General features: G+C 23.5%; 2 protein-coding genes across 2 annotated transcripts; one reads left to right on the top strand and one right to left on the bottom strand.

The window, feature by feature from the left end:
- Nucleotides 1-2,778: 2,778 nt before the first annotated feature.
- Nucleotides 2,779-5,309, bottom strand: K444DRAFT_170481 (uncharacterized protein). Its single transcript, XM_024870730.1, has 2 exons — nt 4,954-5,309; nt 2,779-4,899 (listed from the first exon to the last, which is right to left on the bottom strand). The coding sequence occupies exons 1-2, from the start codon at nt 5,011-5,013 to the stop codon at nt 2,839-2,841; spliced, it is 2,121 nt and encodes a 706-aa protein (XP_024730304.1). The 5' UTR covers nt 5,014-5,309; the 3' UTR covers nt 2,779-2,838.
- A 1,975-nt stretch (nt 5,310-7,284) lies between these two features.
- K444DRAFT_619171 (uncharacterized protein) lies at nt 7,285-7,685 on the top strand (the record flags this gene model as incomplete). The annotated part of the gene is made up of 2 exons (XM_024881468.1): nt 7,285-7,459; nt 7,497-7,685. Coding segments are annotated over 2 exons (351 nt in total), but the record flags the coding sequence as incomplete, so codon positions are not given.
- Between the last annotated feature and the right edge of the window lie 17,396 nt (nt 7,686-25,081).

Here is a 25,081-nt window from a genome sequence, read left to right as displayed (position 1 = left end):
AAAGATTAAAATAATTAAATAATATAAAAAGAGGCTTTTATTTATATCTTTTATTTATAAAATCTATTAAAATAATAGAGCTTAAAAGCTAATAATAAAAGATCTAAAAGCGTTCTATTATAATATTAATAAGCTTATATAAAAAGCCCTTTATTTAATTAAACTATTTCTTATTCTTTTTAATAGCCTTCTAAGCCTTAATAAAAAAGCTCTTATTACTATTCTTTTTATTAAATTCGGTAATCTTAAATATAATATAAATAAAATGCCTAAAAATAAATAAATACTTTAAATAGTTAGAATTTATAAAAAAATTAAGAAAAAGAAGCTTATAGTATTTTTTAGTAATTAGAAGTTCAATAAAAAAGAGCTATATAATAGAGATATAAAAGCTTGAAATAATAGTATAGAAATAACTGAAAGTATACTTTTAGTAATAAATACCTCTATTAATAATATTATAATAAGAATTATTACTCTTGCTTTTTAGAATAGAAAATATTATATTAAGTTAAAATGAGCTTTAAAATAATATAGAGAACTTATAATAATTTATATAAGGGATTTTTTTAAAACTAGTATAAGTAGAATAAGAAATATAAGACTTTTTTATAGCCTTTTTAGCCTTTAGTAAAGAAGTACTAGAAGTATTAGAAGGCTTAGTAAAAATCTAAATCTTGATATTTTATTAAATATAAGCTTTATATTAATAATTAAGAGCTATACTTATAGTAGATTTGCGAGCTACTTAATACTATTTAAAGCTAGTAAAAAGTAAAGCAAGAATATATTTTGGATTAAAAATACCTTGAATTTACGAGCTAGAATTAACTTAATAATAATATAAAAAGAGATAGAACTAATATAAGCTATATTTATAATAATCGGAAGTTTAGAAAGAGAGTTCTAAAAAAATATTAAAAAAGAGTAGTTTAATTAGAGGCTCTGGTATTAGTAGAAAGGTAAGCTTTATATAGAGCTTTTCTGAAATTTAATATTCTGGGAATATAATATATATTAAGCCTATTTAGTTCGGAATATTAATACGGTTTTATAAAACCTATATATTAGACGATTTTTATTATTTTAAAGCTTTCTAATTAAGTAAAACAAATAGAATATAATATTATATCTTTCTAGAAAATATATTATAATAAGAATTACTAATTTGGGGCTAGTATAATTACTTTACTTAATTAGAATTTATATATTTATTTTCTAAGCTTTATATTTTATTTAAACTCTTTTTTAGCTAGTTTAATTAGCTTTTTTACTATTTAATACAATTTCCTACTTTGTAATCTTTATATATATTATCTTTTTTATTATATTATATTATATAATTTGTTTTTATTTTATATAATTTCTTTCTTACTTTTTTTATTTTTTATTATTTTTATTATTTTTATTATTTTTATTATATAAGTAATTAAAATGAAATATAAAGTAATACTTATAAATATAACTAATTTCAAGAACTAGCTTCCGGAAAATACTGATTTATATTTGTTTTTAAAGCTTTATATATTTCTTTATATATTACTTAATATTTTACTAAATATATAAAATTAGGCTATTATATTTAGGTAATTTTTACTTATATTCTAGATATATATATGTATTATAAGTTGATTTTAATTAAGTTATTAAGCTAAGATTTAAGCCAAGCTCGGTATTTTAGTAGTTTTAGTTATACTTATTTATTTACTACTATACCTCACTTTCTCTTTCTCTTCTTAGCTTTATATTCTATAAGATTCTGGAATTTTAGATCTTTAAGCCTTATTCTATTACTTTGTTTTTACTATTACTTAGTAATTGAAATAAATAAACTCCTATTCTAAACCGTGTTTCTAGCAGGTTTGCCTCTACAAAACCTTGAATTCTAGCTATTTTATTTGCCCATACCCCTTATTGCGGCATCTGTGGATCTAGATAGAGTATGGGTTTATTTATTCTTACTACGAGTATACCTGTAATATCCCATTATCTATTGGCCTTGAGGAAGGGGCTAATTTGCACCAAGATTAGGAGCATTGCTAGTGCCAAAAGTAATGAAAGGAACAAGCCTTTAAAGATATTAGTTATTATATAAGAGGCTTATTACTAGTTTGGGTTCGCAGGACCAGGACCAGGAGACTGCGGGGTCTAGCTCGCTTACCCCTGTCATTTTCGCCCTACCCCTGCCATTTGGGAACGATTGGAACGTTCCTGGTGGTTCCAATACCGGTATTACCTAATACTTATCGATACCGGCTGGAACATGGTAAGGAGTTGCATGGTAATAAAAGAGTTAATTAAAGCTAGCTGGAAAAGAGCTCAGGTAAAGTGTGAGAACTCCAGAATATGGGTGCGTAGAGCCTGACTAAGCAGAGCGATCGCGCTATGTCTAAAAGAGAAATCGTATCGCAATATTACTGCAACAAATACTGAGCCGTGCTTTTTCAGTGGGTGAAAACGCATCCAAGGACCAGATATCGGAATGAAAGTTGCCCATCCCAATCGTTATGAAAGGCTAAGAAGCATCAAGTCCCCCATCTCGGCTCTCACTGCAACCGCTCGGCCACGGTTCTCGAAAGAGCCCTCAGTAATAGCGATATCTTTCTACTGGATTGACCCGTCGTGCCAAAGTTCATACCTCCTTCCACGGACAAGCAAACCATGTTTTGTGATGCAACAAAATCATGGTTACTTCCGCAGCAGCAGCACGAACCAGTGATCGTTTCATATGCCAATACTATCTCCACATCTGCCTCTTTCCGTTGAGAAGAATATACATCTCATGGCTCAAAGGTTTCAAGAGCGTATGCACACAGCCTGAAGAGGCAATTTATACCGTTATACTTCGGACTCATCTGATGAGTCTTCATACCAAAAGGTGGATCCAGTATCGGAATCAATATGGTAGTACGCCTTCAATCCCTCATCATACTCCCAATACTCATCTGCGCCCTCTGCAGGTACCAGGTCGGCCTTCTGAGAAAGGTCTCCTTTCCAAGCTCTTATTCTCGGAGCTTTGCCACGCCTTTTGAGGCGCTTCTTAGAACGAGAATTTGTGCTTCTACGCGAGCGTTCCGAGTGCTGTTTGACCTCTGGAACTGTGCTCTGCCCTTCCACCATATTTTCCCCAGATATAGAATCTGGCTTCACGAGTGGGGTGGCAGTTTCACTTGGTGCAGGGCGTTCGGTTACCGCTGAATAGTCAAGTGAGCTCCGCGACTTTGCAAGTGATCTAGTCGACTGCTCAGTTCCTAAATGACCGAAGCTCTCTATTGTCGGATCGAGAGCATCTGCATGAGTCTGGCCGGTGGCCTCTCTTTCCAACTCTGTCGGAGCCTTGACCAGCGATGAGAGGTGCTCGTCGCTGTTTAACACATTTATAGCTTCCTGCGATGCAGGCACCCCAGGTTCCCCGGGGTCATTTCTGTATTGATACTGAAGATATAGCTCGAGATTATCGGTCCTCATCGATCGAGGATCCGTTGTTTCTTGGCTTCCATGATCCGCAGACTGCGAGCATCCAATTCTCGGTGGCTCACTAGGCTTTACCTCAATAGACTGCAGGCTGTTCCGCCCAATTTCAGGTCTTCGAAAAGCTACGCCAGAGTCATTGCTCTCGCTTGGAGCCCAATCTGGCTTCTGTTTGAGCATTTCGATCGACTTCCACGCTTCAAGATCACTTGCACTTTGAATTTGGGTGCAGATTCTTGAATTCTCCTCTTTCGCGTTCTCTGGTGTTCTCGTAGTCGTAAACTGATGCAGCGCCACAGATTTGTCGCCATCTCCAGGAAGAATGTGCGTTTGAATAACAGCACGATTTGCAGGGTCGTTTACGCCCTTTCTCTCATCTTCTAATCTGACAGTTTCGGGATCATGCGGAGTGTTTTTGAACCGTCCCACTGAGTCCGCAGGTTCAACGAACATACCATTGGCTCCTGGCCACTCCAGATGGCTTTGTTGAAGCTCGCGATTACTGTTACACGGCTGCAGTGATGCAATCTCTGGAGTTTCTGAAATTGCTAACGTATGAGTAGACGGTATTTCTTGAGGAAAATTTGGCTTCGAGGCCATTTCCGAGTCGTCTTTTTGCGATTCAGTGTCGTGTCGAAAAGGGATAGTATCTCCACGAAAACTTGGAATTTGGTCGTTTGGGGTCCGATTTGCTTCCCTGAGCTCCGCACTCTCATCTGATGGTATTGTGGCCAGCGCGGTACCGATTTCAGCTGAATGGATGTCGCGATTTTTCGTCACAGTGGTTTCTTCACCCTCAGCAGCAGAGCTTGAGAGATTGGATGTAACTTCCGAAAAAGGCATTCCACTATGAATGGCTTGAGAACCACCGCCATCATCTAATAGTTCTGGTCGATGTGACTTGTGATGATCGGAAGTGTTTGCAGTAGGTGGCATTTGCGACATCCTTAAGTCGGATGAGGATTTCGTAGACTTGGCCTTCGATTTGTCTGATCCCCAAGAGAATGATTTGCGTACAATTGCCCATGAATTCGTCCGTGGTTTGGCCGGTGGTTTGGAGAAGCTGTAAGATTGATCAAAGACTTTCTTAGTTGCACCTTCAAATGGGGAAGGATATCCTGGGAGTATCTCATGTTTTCCAAACATGACCTCACACGGCAAATCTGCTTGGATAACAAATCGCGCTCTGCAACCATATAATTTTTTCTTGGGAAAGGGCTCTCTTCGCTTCCATCGTAGCTCAACCGTATTGTCCACTATGTTTCCCTTCTCGTCGAATGCGACAACCCCCATCTTCCTCGCGAGGGTCAATGACAACAGGTTTCGCTCATTCGATGGTATGTGCACCGCGCAATCAACTGAGTGCCATATCGGCGGATCATGCGAGTCTCCGAAAGATGCTATATCGATATCTAGAATCTGTCCAGGCTTGTACGCGTCAGTCCACGTATCCATACTAGATCGTTCGTTATGCCAGCTTACAATATTCTTGTCCTTTCGGCTTCCACGACGCCGTAGGCGACTAAAGATGCCTCTTGCCATAGCTTCAACACTGGCGGAATGACCTGCAAGGCTTTGAAAGAACGTTGAACGTCCTCATGGGCGTATATGTTGGAGAATCGATGGGGGTGCCTTACGGAAAGCCTTACCGTGTGTCAAGTTTCTTCCTGCGGCTGAGTTGCGCTAGTCTCACAACCCTGGAACAGTGGCTGAAATTAGAGCATCGTATTCGGCATGCGTTGGATTCTGGTATTATGCACGGTGCCTAAAAACACGTCAGAACATCAACCCGAAGCTTGCGCCAGTTGAACAGTTGAACAGTTGAATAGAATCGACTGACAGAGCTCGATTCATACTTCGGGCGATCAACATTGTTGACATAGGAACCTATAACTTTCATCTGCGTTGAAGTTGAGGTGGATTTGTCAAGACCCCTGTGAGGAAACCCTGCAAATAGCACCGAGGTTCAGAGCGCCTGAAATTGTGCCTTGGTTGGCCCGCCCGCACTTGTTTCAAAGGAATTTTCTTAGCCCTCACAACCCGGTGACAGGAGCCAATAGGACAGTGAAAACGACATGTGCTGCATCAATTCTAAGAAGAAGGTATGATGCAGCCTTAGGGTTGCCACTTTACTGGAAAAGAAAAGTATATTATTATTACCTTAGTAATTTCGTGAGAAGAGCATTTTACACCTTACATTACAGTCATGTGACGCACTAGCCTAATCGGGCAAGCGGTAAGCAAGCAGCAGTAAAAAATCTCTCTTCTGAATGCTCTATCTCTTCTAATTATTAACCATTAATACTACAACTATTGACAAAATGGGAGGCAATAGCGTTTAGTATGCTCTTCAACTTTAATAAGGAGCCCTCAAAGCCTGGACAATCCACGCAATTTGCTTATCGCCGCTATTACAAAGACAGTAAAGACCCTTTACCACTTGTTTATAGTCATGTAATGCACTAGCCTTATTAGGTAAGAGAGCTAAGGCAAGCTAAGCCCGAAAAGTACTAGAAACCTCCTAATACACTATAGTCTCTTACTTTGCTCTTGACCCTTAAATTAGCTAAGATAAGCTCGGCAAGCACTGAATTTAGGCCTCTAAAAGCCTTGAAAGAAGGACCCAAAAGCCCGAAAATCTCCCCTAAAAAAACGCACGTGCTGTAACGATAAAAGCTTATTACGGTACGTGATGGTGGAAGTGTTTTACGTTATTACGGGTAATAATACAACCCAGCAACCCTGGATGTAGCCCGGGAAGTTATTGTAATCGATATTGGCGCATGCACACCGGGTTTTCAACGATTGGCGGAGGGATGACTTTGCACAGGCATCGCCAGCAATGACGGCGATGAATGGAATCATCTGACTATCACGGAAGTTTTGCCCGACTAACTGGCAAGACGTCGAGTTAGTTTACGATAGAGTTTCTATCCCCGTGACACACATCAGACCATAGTGATAACTTGTCTAGAAGTGGGTAAACTTTCACGACCTAAAGCTAGGTGCCGCAGTCGGTCCGATCCAAAAGCAATAAACTGGTTGCCCTTTTACACTCATAATAACTTTTTAACTACAACGCTAATTAATTAATACTAAGTACTGCAATTATAGAGTAGAACCAGGCGAAAAAATATCTATTAATCAGATTTTTGATATAATTCATAATTAATTAGTATTTGAAGTTTAAAGTATATAAATTATTATTACTTTTTAAAGTTATATAAACTTGTATTTCAAGAAAAGATTATAATATTTTATTTGCCTTATTATTAATATAATAATAATAATTAAGTCTTATAAGCTTAAATAAATTCTTTCAAATATTAAATATAGCTTTTTCTAATATTATATATTATATATATATAATAAAATTCTAATTATATGAAATTTGAGCTAACTTTTAACTAAATTAAATTTATAACCCTTATTTATTATATTATTACTTTTTATATATTAAATAACTTATTTAATATTTAATTTCTTTTAATATATATTTATTTAATAAAGTATATAATTATAAAACCTTTATATATTCTTAATTAAATAAGCTTTAAATGCCTTTATTACTTTAATTTTAATATTTAAAAAGCTAGTTTTTGTCACGATAAGGTGATATTGCAGTGGTGGTAAAGAGCTTGAATTGAGCTGAAGGCTGTGTGCCGGGCTAAAAGTACTGGCTACACGCTAAGTCACGTGCAGTGGTGCCACGTGACTGGTGCCACGTAACAAGTCCCCCCCTTCAGACTCAAAAGACGACGTCCTCGTCGCAATACAGCCATTCTAGGCTACCCAATAAGAAGTCCACTAGTCTGGAGCGTCCTTCTCCCCCAAGAGCTTACATCTCACTCCCAAGGGCCCTGCAAGCAGGCCATGGTGACGTGTATCCCAGAATATGCCCCCTACTTGTGTATTGCCTCCCTCTCTACCACACTTCTTGTTCGCGCCATATCCAGTCTTAATAACCTCCCAATTGCAACCACCATGTGTGCCATGTGCCCTAATATGGAGGGACACTAGCCAAGTAAAGACTTGGGGAGGTGAGGAGTCGGACGGCTCTGCCGGCGGGGGTGTGAAGCGTGGCAGGAAGCTCTTTCTGCAGGGGCGAGGGGAACATCGCTTTATTACTGTGGTAATCCGTATCGTGAGGTCGATCTCAATCGTAATTATTGCATTGCTACCATATGTCACGATAAAATGATATTGCAGTGGTGATAAAGAGCTTGAATTGAGCTGAAGGCTGTGTGCCGGGCTAAAAGCACTGGCTACACGCTAAGTCACGTGCAGTGGCACCACGTGACTGGTGCCACGTAACAGTTTTCTTATTTAATAATATTAAGTTTTATTATATCTTTAATATAAATTAATTAAATTAATTTTATAATAAAACTTTAATAAAAAAATTGCTTTATATTTTTATTTTATATTTTATTACTTATATTCTATTACCTATATTTTATTACTTTTAAGTCTTATAACTAAATATATAATTCACGAAATAATAGCTATATTAATAATATTAAAAGTTATTATTATTTATAATAACCTTAATTATAAACCTGAATTATTTAAAATAATAATATTAATATTTAAAAAATTTCTAGAATTTAAAATATTATTAAATATTAGTATTTCTTTAGGCTATTATTAGAATTAATTTATTATAAAATAAAGCTAATAATTACGAATTTTAATATATTAATTTTAATATAAATTTCTTTAAAATAAATTAAAATAAACTAGAATAAGTATTATAAAAAAGGCTTTTAATTACTTTATTTATTTATATAAATAAACTAGACTTTCAATTTTTTATTCATTTATTAAGTTTATAATTATTTAAAAATAATAATAAATAAACTTATAATAAAAGTTAATAAATTTAAGAAATATATAAATATTATAAAATAATTTTAATTATAAATATTCTAAAATATTCTAAACTTATTTAGAATTTGCTTAAATACCTTTTATTTTAATAAAAAAGCTCAAGAATTTAATTTTCTTAATATAAAACTTATATTTACTATAATGCATATATTAATAATAAATGTTTAAAGGAATTTGATAGCTTAATTAGGCTAGTACTTATATGGGATCGCATTTCCTAATTGGGACTAGTGCTTCCGTACATCTAGCGAAACGCTAGATAATATATATGAAGGCATGCGAAGCTTTGGAAATGGGCATTAATTAGTTTATTACTTGGAACCAGTACTTAGAATCAATTATACTTCCACGCTTCACTCCATCCCTTAGATTCCACCCCCCCTTACCCTAACTACTTTCGTAGCACCCTGCTATTGTGCGCCTCACATGCTAATCGATCCAATCTGTGGGGAGCAGTTTGCTACAAAGCAATTAAGGGCCCGCTAGAAGCACGAAAGACACCCGAAACACCATGATTTCCATTAATTATAACTTCAGAAAACACACCAGAGAGCTCAACGAAGCGTACGGAGCTACCGGAACAGCCAATATTATAGCCAGAGAGCTCAATAGAGCATCCGGAATAGCCCGCAAGAGGGTATAGACGTCGCTGCAAAGGCGATTTGCAAGAGCTAAGATCCCCACTCCTACGAATACGGGAGCTACCAGTGTATTATGGCAAAGACATACAAGAAGCGCAGAACTTTATTTCAGGGGCAAAGCGTCGATTTCGCCTCGATTACAAGTACTATTATTCAGATAATACGTCCAAAATCGATTACTGTATTCTAGCATTTGAGTCAAAGCCGTATTGCTAGTAAAGCATTTTTGAGAAGAATACCGGAGATCCAGGATATATTATATGGGAGTAGTTCAAAACCCACCTTTTTGATTCGATTTGCGATATTAGTAATCGGCAAATAAGCACCATAAAATCGTACAAGAATACCTACTAATAAGAAGGCTAAATGACAAATAATTTTGCGGCTAAATTACAGGTATATAAGCGAGAATTGGGCTATACCAATAATTAAAGGCTAGCAGATTCATTATTTTCAGGGCTATAATAAGAGCTATAGATAGAGATATTAAGAAGGGGCTATCTGCTACATATATAAAAAGGGATACTCCAGCTAGTATATTTGATTAAGACTGCGAATTAATTATTTGGGCCCTTTAGAAAGAGACAAATCAAGGCGGAAAGCCTTAAATAAGTGAGAGCCTATTAATATTATAGTGGGAACTATATTAGTAGCAGATGTTTACAAGCTATTTGTTTCAAGTATTAAGAGAAAGGATACTATGCCTCTAAATACTAGAAGTAGTTAATAATATATAATTAAAAAAGCTTTATATAAGCTATTATAAATATTATAGTATTATTAGATATAACTTGAAATTATATTAATAGCTAGTATTTTAATAGCCTGGAACCTATATATTATATATATAATTTAAAGCTAGTAATTTGGCATTTATAAATATCTAATAAATTAAGGAAAGCTAGCCAAATATCTAATAGCTTTTTAGTTATAAGGGAAATACTAAATATATCAGTATTCTTATTTATAAAATATAGCCTTAGCTAAAGATAATACTAATAGGGCTTATTATTTAATTAAATATCTAATAAATAGTTCATTAATTTAAAGGCTATATATTATAAGAGAAATACTATTAGACTAAATACCTAAAAGTAATAATTTAAGAGCTATTAAATATATTTTAAAAAATAAAGTAATAGCTAATTATTAGAAATAATATTTTAAAGAAAAAGGTAATAACTATATATTATAAATATAAAAGTAATATAAAAGTAATATAAAAGTAATACAAAAGTAATATAAATATATAAAATATAAAAAACATTTTAGAATTAAATATAAAAACCTATTATATAAATAAATATAAAGTAAATTAATAAAGTAATTTGCAAACAAAATATAAAGCTAGATTTCATTTATAAAAATAATTTCTTGAGTTTTAAAAACTCAAATAAATATATTATAATATAAATAAATATATAAAGCTTAAAAAGATATAAAGCTAATAATATAAAGAATATATAAAAAGCTTATAAAAGTATAAAGCTTAAGCTTTTAGAAATAAAAGCCTAAAAAAAAAGTAATATAATATATATATTAATAGTAAATATTTAAATAAATTTAATAGCCTAATTAGTCTAGTATTTATATAAAATCGCATTTTCTAGTTAGAATTAGTACTTTTTTATATTTAATAAAATACTAAATAATATATATAAAGATATATAAAGATATATAAAGATATATAAAGATATATAAAGATATATAAAGATATATAAAGATATATAAAGATATATAAAGATATATAAAGATATATAAAGCTTTAAAAATAAATATTAATTAGTTTATTATTTAAAACTAATTTTTGAAATTTAATTATACTTTTATATTTTATTTTATATCTTAAATTTCACTTTTTTTTACTTTAATTACTTATATAATATCTTGCTATTATATGCTTTATATTTACTAAGATTTTTAAAGTAAGTTATTTTTATATAATCTAATAAATATTTAATAAATATAATTATAATATTTTTTTAAAGAAATAAATAAAAATCTTATTTAAATTTATAATTATAAAATAATTTAGAAACTATTATAAGTTATTTAGACTAATAAATATATATATAAAGAAATAGCTTTATTATATAAGTAAATAAACTAAAAGATATAATAACAAAATTAGAAATCTTATTAGCTATTCTATTATATAAAAGTATAATATATATTATATAACTAGCTATATATATAATATATAATTATAATAGAAATCTTATAAATATAAAATTAATATATATTTGAAATATAACTAATATATTAATTAATTTGAAAGGTATTTTAAAATATTTATAATAAGTTTTAAAGTTAATTTTTTATTTATATTATTTACGAATTTTTATTTAATAATATATATTTTTAAAATTTAATTTTATAAATATCTTGGATTTATAAAGTTAATTAAAGATTTTATTTCTTAAAAGAAATTAAAAAATACATATTTTTATAAAGCTTTTATTAAGCTTTATTTAATATTTATATAAGCTTTTTTATAAATACAAATATAATATTTTTAATTTAACTTTTAATAAATTATATAAAAGTTTAAATTAAATTAAATTATTTATATTAATAAAATATTTTTTATTATTATTTTAGAAATATATAAATATTTTTAAGGCTATTTTCTAATGAATATTAATTTATTATATTAAAAACTTTTATTTAATATTACTGGAATTATAAAATAAAATAAAAATCTAATAATTATTATAAATATATAAAGTTTATTATTTAAAATAATTATATTTGCTTTTAATTAAAAATAAAACTTGAGGTATTAGTTTTAAATATAATTTAAGCTTTTTATTAAAGTTTCTTAATATAAGAATTTTAATATTATTAAACTATATAAATATAAATATTTATTATTTTCTAATACAATTTATATTTTTTATAATAATTACTTTATAAAACTTTAAATTAAAAATAAAATTATAAGAACTAATATTTTTATATTTATAAAACCAAAGTTTTAAAAAGAATTATTATAATTATTTATAATAATATTTCAAAATTATATATTTAATAAATTCTTAATTTATTTTCATAAAAAATTATATATTCTTAATTATATTTAATTAAAATAATAAAGTTCTAGATTTAAATTTAAATATAATTAATAAAATTATAATTTAATATATTATTATTAAATTTAATATATATTTTTAAGGTATTTATTTCTAGCTATATTAATCTTATTAAATAAATATTTAAAGTAATATATCTTTTTTATTATAGCTAAAATTATTAATATTTAAAATTTGGCTTTTTTCTTTTTCTTTTTTAAAAATAGTTTTTTTAAAGCGCTTTTTTATAATAATAATATTAATTTACTTTTATAAATATCTTAATTCTTTTATAATTTTAGCTTTATTAAAATTTTATTAAATTTATTTCTTATATTTAAAATACTTTATATTTATTAAGAAATATTTTTTCTAATTATAAATTTAATAAATTATATTTAAATTAAAACTAGTATTATAATAGAATTTAAAAAAGCTAAAGAATTATTTAAGGAGTTTTTATATATATTTCTTTTAAAAAACTTATTTTTTTAATAGTTTTATAATTTAAATTAAATTAAATTTTTTTAGAAATAAAGTTACTTTTATTAAACTTTCTTATTTTTTTTTAATTTAAAATAAATAATATATAATAGTAAGAATTACTAATTTGGAACTAGTATAATTACTTTACTTATTTAAGATCTATATATTTACTTCCTAAAGCTTTATACTTTATTTAAGCTCTTTTCTAGTTAGTTTAATTAATTCTTTTATTATTTAATATAATTATCTATTTTATAATCTTTATATATATTAGTTATAAGCTTGGCCTTATATTAGTAAGCTTCCTAATTAGTATATTATAAAGAGTATTTAAGAGCTCATTTAATTATTTCTTTAAAAATTATACTTTAGTTTATATTTCTATTATTAATTAATTAATAGAAATTATTCCTATAATTTCTATTATTTTTATAAGCTTAATTGCAATTATATTAAAAGCCACAATTAAGATTATTATTCTAAAGAATTGCAATTCTTAAATAAACTAATTTAATACTTTATATAAAATAGCTAGTAATAAGGGCATTTGAAATAAGATTAATCTATTTAATAATAAAGTAATTAAAACGAATATAGTAGCTTTTCCAGGCCTTTCTCTATAATTAACGAGCTTATATTAAAGGAAATAGAGAATTACTATATAAGATATTAAGTTAAAATAAAGAACTAAGATAAAGATACTCGATTTATAGCCGAGAAAGAATTAAAACCAGAATCTCTATAGCCTATAATATTCGGGAATATTAGAGATTATTATTTAGTACTTTTATAGAACTATAAGATTAAGAAACTAAACTAAATAAATAAGCTAATATATTATTATATAATTAAGTAATAGCTTTATTAAACTATTAATATAAGATTCTTATAAGCTTTATTTTGAGACTTAAAAAGAGTAAATAGAGCTCTATTTATAAGGGTTTTAAGGCTTTATTAATGAAATATAGTTTTATAGATATAGTACAAATTATTATTATTCGGAAAATATATAGCTTAGTTCTATTATAAGTAAATAAAGAAGAAATAAGCCCAAAATACTAGTTTACTAATTAAAAAAAGGTATTTAATTATATTAGAGCTTTTAAAATTACTAAAATTAAAAATACTCTAGTAATAATCAAGTTCTTAATAGCCCTCTAGTAAAAACTCGTATTAATCTAGATAATAAAATAGCTTAATAATTTATATAATAAAAACGAATTTGGGGTTTTAATTCTTATATTTGAATAATATAGCTAGTTATTTAATTGAATTATTTTAGAGAATTAGAATATTAAGTATTTAGAAGTTCTTATAATCTTTATTATATTCGGGAATTAAATTAGTAAAGAATTAGATAGTAAACCCGATTTGAATAAATAAAAATACTATAAATACTTTTATAAAAATTCCAAGAACTTTAAGTATTACTAAAACTTATTTAGCTATACTATTATAGAAATTATAATTACTAGATTAAATAAAACTTAAATAAAATTCAAGCCTAATAAAAAATAAACTAAAAAGATCCGGGAAAGGCTTTTAATTAAATATTAAAAGAATTTGAAATCTTAGCTAAAAATAATAATAATATAAAAATTACTAATAAATAAGCTATAAAGAAACTAATACCCGAGTTCCAAAAAGAAGCCTAAAGTATCCGGAATTTAATATTTTGAGAACTTTAATATTATTTTAATAAATATAATATTTATAATTTAGAGCCCAGATTAAGAAATTTATATAATATTTAATTTTTCAAGATATTTGCTTTCTTAGAATACTTTATTAAATAACTATAATACTATATATCTAATTAATAATAAGAATTTAATTAATTCTAGTATTTTTATTAAGGCAAAAATTAAGAATTATATAAAATCAAGAATAATTAGTTTTTTAATTATTAAATATAATACTCGTATAATTAAAATATAATTAATAAATTTATAAAACCATATATTAAAGGCTTTTATATAAATATTATTTTTAAAGCTTGCCTAATAAAAAAAGAAGCTTAGTATTATAAATATAATTTTATAATTAAACTAGGAAATTATAAAAAGAATATAATATTAATATAACTAAAATATAAATTCAGTTTAGTTTTCTTTAAATATAAGCCGCTTTTTATTTATTTTAATATTTTATTCGAGATTTCTACTAGTACTAGTAATATATTTATATTTCTAATATTTAAATATTTAATTAGAACTTAATATAAGAGATTAAGGAAGTAATTTAAAAGAAAAATAATATATAAAAGCTTATTAATTATATATATAACCTGAAAATTAATAAATTAATAAAAATTATATGCGAATTTTATATTTAAATATATACTAGATAAGTAATTTTATATAAGCTAATAGAAAGAAATTTTATTTAATTATTTTAAAGAATTTTATAAAACTTATTTAATTATTTAAATAGCTATAATAGTTCGAACTAAATTCTAATTATTAAGGATGAATTTAGTAGAAAACTCTTTAAATATCTTTTATTAAATAAGAAGAATTTACTAGTATTTAATATAATTAGAAATTTTAAATAATAAATATATAAGTAATATAATCTTTTAATTATTTATATTAAATATAATTAAGAGAAAATAGTTATTCTAATTTAAGAAATATTAGCTTATTAAATCTGGACAAAGAAATAAGATATTAAAATCGAGTTTTCTCTTTTATATATATATAAGCCAAATAATAATATTAAATAAATAAAATAAAAATTATAAATAAAGTAATTATAATATTTTTCATAACTAATTTATTTAAAAAGCTATAACTAAAGAGCTTTATAGCCGCAATTTATTTATATAATTAAAGCCTCTTATATATATATAATTAGAAAATATTAAATAAAATACTTAATTTATAATTTCGTAATTTCTTTTATTAATATAATCTAGAACTTATAATATAAATAATAATTAATTTTAGGCTTAATTAAAACGAGATTTATATATATAATTCGAGGATATATCTAATAATTAAAAACTATAAAGTAAAATAAAATAAAAGAGTATTTAAAGTTATATTATATAAATATATTAGATATCTAATTAAATATATTATATTTAATATTTATAAAATCTGAATTCCTATGTTTAATTAAGTAATTATTATATATAATATTATATTTAACGAGAATATTCTTTATAAAAAGAATCGTAAATATATAAAAGGCTATTATATAAAAATTATAAAAGATATAATAAAATTATTTCTAGAGAATAAAATTCAGAATATTAAATAATTCTTTAATAATAATAAATTATAATATAATAGCTTATTAAAGCAAATAAAAAATGAGCCTGAATTAGGAAATAACAAGCAAATAAACTAATAATTAAAGAGCTTATAAATAGATTAATAAATTATATAATGGAAATAAAAGGCTTTATAGTTTTATTAGAAATAGAACTTATAATTTTATAAAGTATTCTAGAGCCAGAAAGTATATTAGAGCCTAGAAGTAATAAAAATAAAAATATTAAGCTTTTAAGAAACCTTAGTATAATAAAAAGAAATATAATAAAATATATAATAATTATTAAAGAAATATATTAAATTAATAAAAGTAAAAAAGGATTTTCTTAAAACTAATAATAAGGTCTATTAATAGCTCTTATAAATAAAGTAAAAACGCTTATTTATAAAACGAATAAAAAGCTTAATAAAAATAAAAGAATTCTTTATAAAAAGAATAAATAACTTAACTAAAATAGAAAATTAAATAATAAAGCTAAAGAGAAAATAAATAAAAAGCTAATTATTAAGACTAAAAATAGTTTTAATTTAAATATATTTATATAAAGAAAATAATTAAAATAGTAATTTAGGTAAAATTAGTAATAATATAATTATTATAATAAATATATTATTATAAATAATAAATAAATCGAATTAGATTAATTGTAACGGCTGGTGTCACATGGTTGGTTTTAGCCAAAGGGGTTAGTTTCAGCTAAGGTTCCAAGCTATGATTCAAACCAAGCTCGCTTCCAAAGCTCGGCGTTTCAGTGGTTTTGGCCATACCTACTTATCCACTGCCACACCTCACTCCTTCTCTCCTTAGCTTTAGATTCTGTAGGACATTGGAATTATAGATCTTTGAGCATTGTTCCATTGCTTTGTTCCTGCCGTTATATTAATTATTTAAAATCTCTTTTATTACGGGTACGGTATTCAGGGCTTAGAAAGTAAGGTAGAAGGTCCCTTACGAAGACAATTCAAAGCTAAGGAAGGGAAAACTAGAATATAGGAGGCTGCGAGGGAGTATATATACCCCACAGTATACTAGTCCCGAAGGGGCTTAGCCTTCTAAATATCTCCAGTATATTCCAAACATACTTCCCTAGCGAGGCGGCCGCGTCACGTGCGCCTAGGAGGCATCTGGTATCTGGCGAGGCATCTCAGATACCGGGTATCTGGGAATCATAACATCTTTTAGAATTTCTTTAGCCTAATTAGTTAGAGAATTATAAAAAGGAATTTAATTATAAGATTATTTATATTATAATTATAATAATAATTTAATCAAAAATATATTTAGAATAAAGAGTTTCAAATAATATAATAACGAGAAAAATTCATATTAATAATTATCTAAAGGCTTTAAAGATATGAAATAATTTAGAGAAATATCTAATTAGAAAGTATTTTAAATTAAATATTAAACTAGAGATTAATAATTTTAAAACTCGAAATTATTAAAGAATTATTTCTAATTTCTTTAAAATAAGTACTTATATATAAAATTAATTTTAATAAATATATTACTCGATATTATTTAAGGCTAGTAATTTATAAAATTATTTAAAAAAAGATATTACTATATTTATAATAAGATTTTTTTAAATAGCTAATATAATTATAGCTTATTTTAATCTAAAAATAAAGTAATTTAATATTATAAATATATTTATTAATATAAAAAGAAATTTTAATAAGCCTATAATAATATATAAATTATTAAACGATTTTAAAATACTAGAATATATAATAGAAATAAATTATATAATAAGTTAAAATCCGATTTATATACTTAGCTAAAAGACTTTATTAAATTATATAATAAAGGCCGGAGTTCTTATTATATAATATATTTCTTTAGATTATTAAAGTAATTATATATTATTTAAAGAACTCGAATATTTTAGGGAATATAGTTTTACTTTTTCTCGTTTTTCTCTTTCTTTTTTTCTTAGAGAATTCTATTTAATTAATTAAATTACTAGTTTTCTTTATATAAAGGCCTGGCCTATAATATTAGAATTTTCTCTTTTTTATTTTTATTAACTAGAAATTATATATATATAAAGCTAGAAATAAGAAATTATAAATTTATATATAAAAAATAAAGCTTAAAGCAAATAAAACTAGAAATAAACTTTATTTAAAATTACTTATAAAGCTAATACCTTAATAAGACTTTAGAATATATAAAAGCTAGTAATAGAAAATACTCGAAATTATATATAAAAGCCAAAATATTAATTTAACTAATTAATATTAGAAATTATTTGGGTTTTTCTAAGCCCGGCTTAAAAAGAAAAAATTATTAAATTTCTCTATTATATAAAGCCAAGATAGTAAATAAAGCTCCCTAATAGCTATAAGAAGCCTTTATAATATAGTTCTAATAATTATTAAAGCTAGCTATATAATAAGCAAATTTAATAATAAATCTAGCTATATAAATTAAATAATAAATATATAATAATCCTAAATCTTTTATAAATATAAAACCTTCTTTTATTTTATATATTTCTTTAATTCCCTTTTATAAGGTAACTAAAAGCCTACCTTTTAAACCCTAATAAGTTTAATAGAAATAACTTGGCTCTATATTTCTAGTTTAAAGAACTCTTATAAGTTAAGCTAGAAATTAATAAAGAAATAATTAAGAAAAAGAAAAAGAAGATTTAATATAAGTTTAAATACTTATTTAGAGAAATAATATACTAGATATATTTATAGCTAAGATATATTTAGAAAAAGAGAAGTTTATAATTAAAGAATTATTTAAATAAATAAATCTAGCCTTTTATAACTTGCGAAAGTAATATAAGGCTCTAGAGAAATTGAACCGAATTTAGTAAAAGTTAATTTCTTTAGGTAAATTCTTGAATAATTTTAATTACTTAATCTTAGAAATAAATAAATAAGAATAATAAAATAAGAATAAAAAAATATTTTAAAATTACTATTATAACTAAGCTTATAAAAGAAATAATAAGAATAAAAGAAAAAGAATTATATTAAAAATATTATTTCCAGTTATAAATAATTAATAATTAGCTAATTAAAATTAAAAGTATAAAAGCCTATTATCCAAACTAATTAAATAAAAGACCCAAGAGCCCTTTTTTATCCAGAGCCGCTTTATTTATTTAGCTAATAAAATAAAAGTTTATTATAAGTAATATAAAATAATAATTAAAAAATATTTCTAATTAGATTTCCTAAAATAAAATTAATTAGTAAAAGAGAAAAAGACTTTATTTTTAGTATAATTAAAATAATTATTTTATATATAATTATTAAATAAAGTTATATCTAAGTTTCTTTTTTTAAGCTAGTAAAAAAAGAAAAAAGAAAAGAAAAAAATAGCTAAAAACAAAAACAAAAAGTATAAAGATATTAAGAATAGTTTTAAAAAAGGCAAAAGTAGCTTTAGAAAAGAATATTAATATCTTAAATAAGAATAAAAGTAAAAATAAAGAAAACTTAAGTTTATTTAATTTAAGAAAAGACTAGTTTCTAATAAAAGTTATTATTAAAAATATATAAAAATAAAATTAGATTAATAAGCTTAAAAGTAATTTTAGAAGAATATAATAAGATTTCCTTTTCTTATATTAATAATAATTAATAAAAAGTATTTTATATAAATTCTTATAATATTAGATATATATTATATAAAATAATTAATTCTTGCTTTATTAATTAATATAATCTTTAGTATATACTAATTATTTCTAAATAAATAAAGGCTTTTAATAAAATAATACTAGATATAATTAGAGAAATAATAGTATTTAGTATAAATATTAATAGCTATTGTGACGGCTGGTGTCACATGGTTGGTTTCAGCCAAAGGGGTTGGTTTCAGCTAAGGTTCCAAGCTATGGTTCAAACCAAGCTCGCTTCCAAAGCTCGGCGTTTCAGTGGTCTTGGCCATACCTACTTATCCACTGCCACACCTCACTCCTTCTCTCCTTAGCTTTAGATTCTGTAGGACATTGGAAATCATTGATCTTTGAGCATCGTTCCATTGCTTTGTTCCTGCCGTCACAGCTATTATAAATCTTATTTTTTTTATATATAATTTCTAAGATCTTTAGCTTAGAAATAGTTTCAGATATATAATAGCTTTATTTATAAAATATATAAATTTATAGTTTAAGATTAAAGCTATTTATCTCGCTATTAGAAACCTTAATATGAAATAGAATAAGTAAATTATTAATTTTTAGTTTATAAATAATAAATTATATATAGGTTTTAATAGCTTTATTCTCTTATTTAATAAAGAAAAATAAAAAGAAAAATATAAAAGTTTTTTTTAGCTAGCCTAATAAATATTTAAAAAGCCCTAATTCGGAAAAAGAAAATTAATTCTTATATAAAGCTCCCGGAATAATATAAGAGCTTTTAAAAGGCATTTTATCTAGTTAAAATAAAAAAGTTATTATTTTCTTAAGGCTAAGGAATTAATTATTAAATTAAATTAGAAGAAATTAATAAAAAAGAATTCGTTATATTATAGAGCCTATTATATAATATATCTCGAGATAAGCTTTTAGTATTATAAAAGATATTTATGAAATTATTAGATAAAAGATTTATTTAAATAAGTTATTCTTTTATTATTATTTCTATTCTTTTTATATAGAAATCTAATAAGAAATTATAATTTTATATAAATTACCGGAACCTAAATAAGTTTATAAAAAGAACTAGTATTTACTTTTATTAATTTATAAGACCTTTTAAAATATTAGAAAAGTAAAATAGTTTATAAAGCTTAATATTAGAATAGCTTTTTATAAGATTTATATTACTAAAAGAAATAAGTAAAAAATAGCCTTTTATATAAGATATAAACTTTATAAGTAATTAGTAATTTCCTTTAACTTAATAAATATCTCGAATATATTTTAGAAATATATTAATTAAATTCTTAGGAATTTCCTAAATAAGTTTTATTTTATTTATATAAATAATATTTTTATTTATTTATTAAAATTAAAGAATAAATATTACAAGTATATATAAAAGGTTTTTTAATAATTTTAAAAAATAAGTTTATAGCTAAATATTAATAAATGCGAATTTGAGATTAAATTAATAAAATATTTAGGGTTTATTATAGAGACCGAAAAAAGTATTTATATAAATCTAGTAAAGATTAAAGTTATTCTAAGTTAGAAAGCCCCAAAATTAATAAAAGATATATAAAATTTCTTAGGATTTATTAATTTTTATTAATATTTTATTCGAGAATTCTTAAAGATTATTTAATTATTATTTAACTTTATATATAAGAATCGAGTATTCTTATAAATAAATAAAATAAAAACTACTTTTTAAACGCTTAAGAAAATATTTATTTTGGCTCTAGTATTAGTATAATTAGGAAATAATTAAGAAATAATTAAGAAATAAACTTCTTTAAATAAAATATAAGTAATATTCTTATATAAATTAATAAAAAAGGTATTTTATAATCTTATATATTTTTTTTAGAAAAGAATAATCTTATAAAATATAATTATAAGATCTATAATAAGGAAATATTTATAATTATTTATTATTTAAAAGAATAAAATATGAAGCTAAGAAATATTTGCTAGTTTAAGATTTAAATAAATTATAAAAACCTAAAATATTTTGTAATAATACGGAAACTTATTAAATAATAAATAAAGTAATTTCTATTTCTCTTATAATATAATTTTAAGATTTTATATATTTTAGGAAAAGATAATATATAAATAAATATATTCTTAAAACAAGAATAAAATCTTTTTAATAAGAAAAGAAATAAATATTAGTAATCGAAAATATTATAATTATTAAAACCGGAAATCCTTAATAATTTCCCTAAAAACTTAATTCTTATAATACTAATATAAGTAAAAAGATAAGTTAAAAAGAAGTTTATTTAATTTCCTAAGCCTGGCCTAGAAAACTGAAATTAAGGAAAAAAGGCCTAGTCTAAAAGCTAGTAAAATATAAGGGCCTAATTTATAAATATAAATTAGTAAGGAAATATATAAAATAAAACGAAAGCCTTTTAAAAATAAGAAGATTTATTTTAAACTAGGTTCAAGAAGCTAAGAAGAAAATAAAAGCTATTTTAATAATAGGTAAGTAAAATAGTAAATAAGAAATAATACTTAAAATATATTAAGAAAGCTTTAATATAATACTTAGAAAGAAAATAAGCTATATTAGACTATAATTAAAATAATATAAGAAAAAAGACAAATATTTTTACTTAATTTAAAAATTAAAATATTAATAAGGAAATACTTATTATTCTAATTAAAATAATTTCTTTTTCGAAAATAGTAATAGGTTCTCGACTTAAAAGAGTTTTATATAAAGCTAATTTAATAAACTCACGACTCGATTTAATATAGCTATTTAGAATAGAATATTATAAGTATTCTCTTTATATAATAGTTCTTTTAGCTAAATATACTAAGATAAATATATTAGTTTATATAGAATTATAATACTTATAAAAGAAATAAATATAAAAGAATTATTATTAGGGATTTCTAAAGCCTTTTTTATTTTAAATTAAATTTAATAAAAGATCTTAATTAACTTTATAATAGAACTTCTATTAAATAAAAAACATACTAATATAATTATAATTATAAATTATCTAGAAAAAGAAATAATACTTGAGGCTATAATAAATATTATAATTAAAATAATAATAAAATAATTTATAAGAATCTATTATTACTAATATAGGCTTCTAAAAGTAATAGTTTTTAATTAAAGGAAATAGTTTATAAAAGTACTATAAACTAGAATATATAAACTATTAGATATTACTTATTAACTATTTATAATATATTATTTGAAAACGAATAGATTTATAGAAAAAATAAACTAAATAATTAATTTCTTTTTTTGGTATTTTTATAAATTATAATTAAATAAATTAGATAATTCTCTTATTATATATTAAGCTAGTAATTAATAATCGAAATACTTTATTTATAGAAATTAGCTTATTTTTTCTATCTTATAAATATTATATTAAGCTAGTATAGCTTTAGAATAAAGTTAATAAAAAAAGTAAAGAACTATTATTTATTTAGATAATAAATAATATTATATATAGGCTTTATAATATATAAGAATATATATAAGCTATAATAATAATAGTCTAATAATTTTTAAAAAAAAGTAATAAATCGAAAAAAAGACTAGGCCCTAAAATTTAAGATTAGAAATAAAATCTGGTTTAATCTTTAGAATATTTAAATAAATAAGCTAATTAAGAATCTTAATATAAAATATATTAAATATATAATAATTAAAATAATAGAAAGCTATAGTTTTTAGTTTAATATTTCTCTAGAAATTTATAATATATTTTATAGTAAGCTTTTTTAACTAGCTATAATAAATCCGGTATTAAATTAATTTTAAAATAACTTATAATTATAACTATAATTTATAAGAAATAAAATCAAGTATAAAATCAAATAAATTTTTAATAAGAAATATATAAAATATAATTAAAGGCTTTTAAAAAGCTATTTATAAAATAAAAAGGTTATATATATTTTATATTTAAGAAAATAATAGTATTAGAAGTTTAGAAAAATATTATTTACTAAAAAGAAGTCTTGCTTATATATTTATAAAGCCGGTATTTATAAATAAGAAAGGAAATAATATAATAGATTAAAATCTAATTTATATATTTAGTTAAAAGCTTTTATTAAGTTATTTAATAAAAGCCGGAGCCCTTATTATATAATATATTTCCTTGAGTTAATAAAGCAATTATATATTACTTAAAGAGCTTAAATACTTTAAGAAATATAGTTTTACTTTTCTTTATTTTTTAATTTTTTAATCTTTTTAAAGAATTCTATTTAGTTAATTGAATTACTAGTCTTTTTTATATAAAGGCCTGGCCTATAATAAATCGAATTCTATATAAGTTATAAGATTTTTTTATTTTATAATATAAATATAAGATAAATACTTTTAAAAGAATTAAATTCTCTAAACTTAATAAAAAGTCTTATATTTATATTTATATAAATTATTAGGTTTTTATTATTTTTTATATAAATAACTCTTAAATACTTTATTATAAGAATAATAAAATATATATTTAATTAATTATTACTTAGATAAAAAAAGTTTATAAGCTTTATAATATATAAAATATAAAATAATTTTTAGATATTTATATAATTAGAAATTAAAAAGCTAAAAAACTTTAGCTAGTTTATAATACTTATATTAAGAAAATTATTAAAAAGTTTAGAATAATAAATAAGAAATACCCTAATATTTCTTTATTTAAAATTAATTTTTAGAAATATAATAATTAGGTTTATTTATATTAAATTAAGAGATATTAAAAAAAGATTAGATTAAATATAGTTTTTATTATTTTAGTACTTTTTTAGTTCTTAATAAACTTAGTTTTAGAATATTTTATAGCTATAGATTAGGCTCTTTAATACTTATTTAGAATCCGGTTTTTAGTAATTTAATATAATAAGAAATATAAAAAAATATAGCTATAAATTATATTAGATACTTTATATATAAATAACCTAAATATATAATTTCTTTATTTAAAAGTTTAATATTATAAAAAGTTATTTAATAAAATATTATAATTATTTCTTTAACTAAATTAAAAATATATAAAGTCGCTTATATAATAAAAGAAATTATAGATTTCTAGAAGCTATTTAAAGATTTATATTTAGATTTTAGAAAGCTCTAAATTATATTCTATAATAATAAATTAATTATTTATTTAATTATTAGAAATAATAAAAGAATTATTATAAAGCTTTATTATATTAATATTTAGAATATATAATTATATTAAAAGTATAATAAAAGCGTTTTTTAAATAATATATCTTTAAATAAATAATATATTTATAAATGAATTTATAAAAATTTTATTTTAATTTAAATTCGAGAACTTTAAAGCTTTATTAAAACTTTAGAATATTAAAGTAAAGATTAAAATAATTAAATAATATAAAAAGAAGCTTTTATTTATATTTTTTATTTATAAAATCTATTAAAATAATAAAGCTTAAAAGCTAATAGTAAAAGATTTAAAGGCACTTTATTATAATATTAATAAGTTTATATAAAAGGCCCTTTATTTAATTAAATTATTTCTTATTTTTTTAATAGCTTTTTAAGCTTTAATAAAAAAGCTTTTATTACTATTTTCTTTATTAGATTTAGTAATTTCAAGTATAATATAAATAAAG

Source organism: Hyaloscypha bicolor (genome assembly GCF_002865645.1).
Source record: "Hyaloscypha bicolor E unplaced genomic scaffold K444scaffold_153, whole genome shotgun sequence".
Lineage (NCBI taxonomy): Eukaryota > Fungi > Ascomycota > Leotiomycetes > Helotiales > Hyaloscyphaceae > Hyaloscypha > Hyaloscypha bicolor.
Note: the sequence above shows the minus strand (reverse complement) of the source record. Positions and strands in the feature narration are given on the sequence as shown.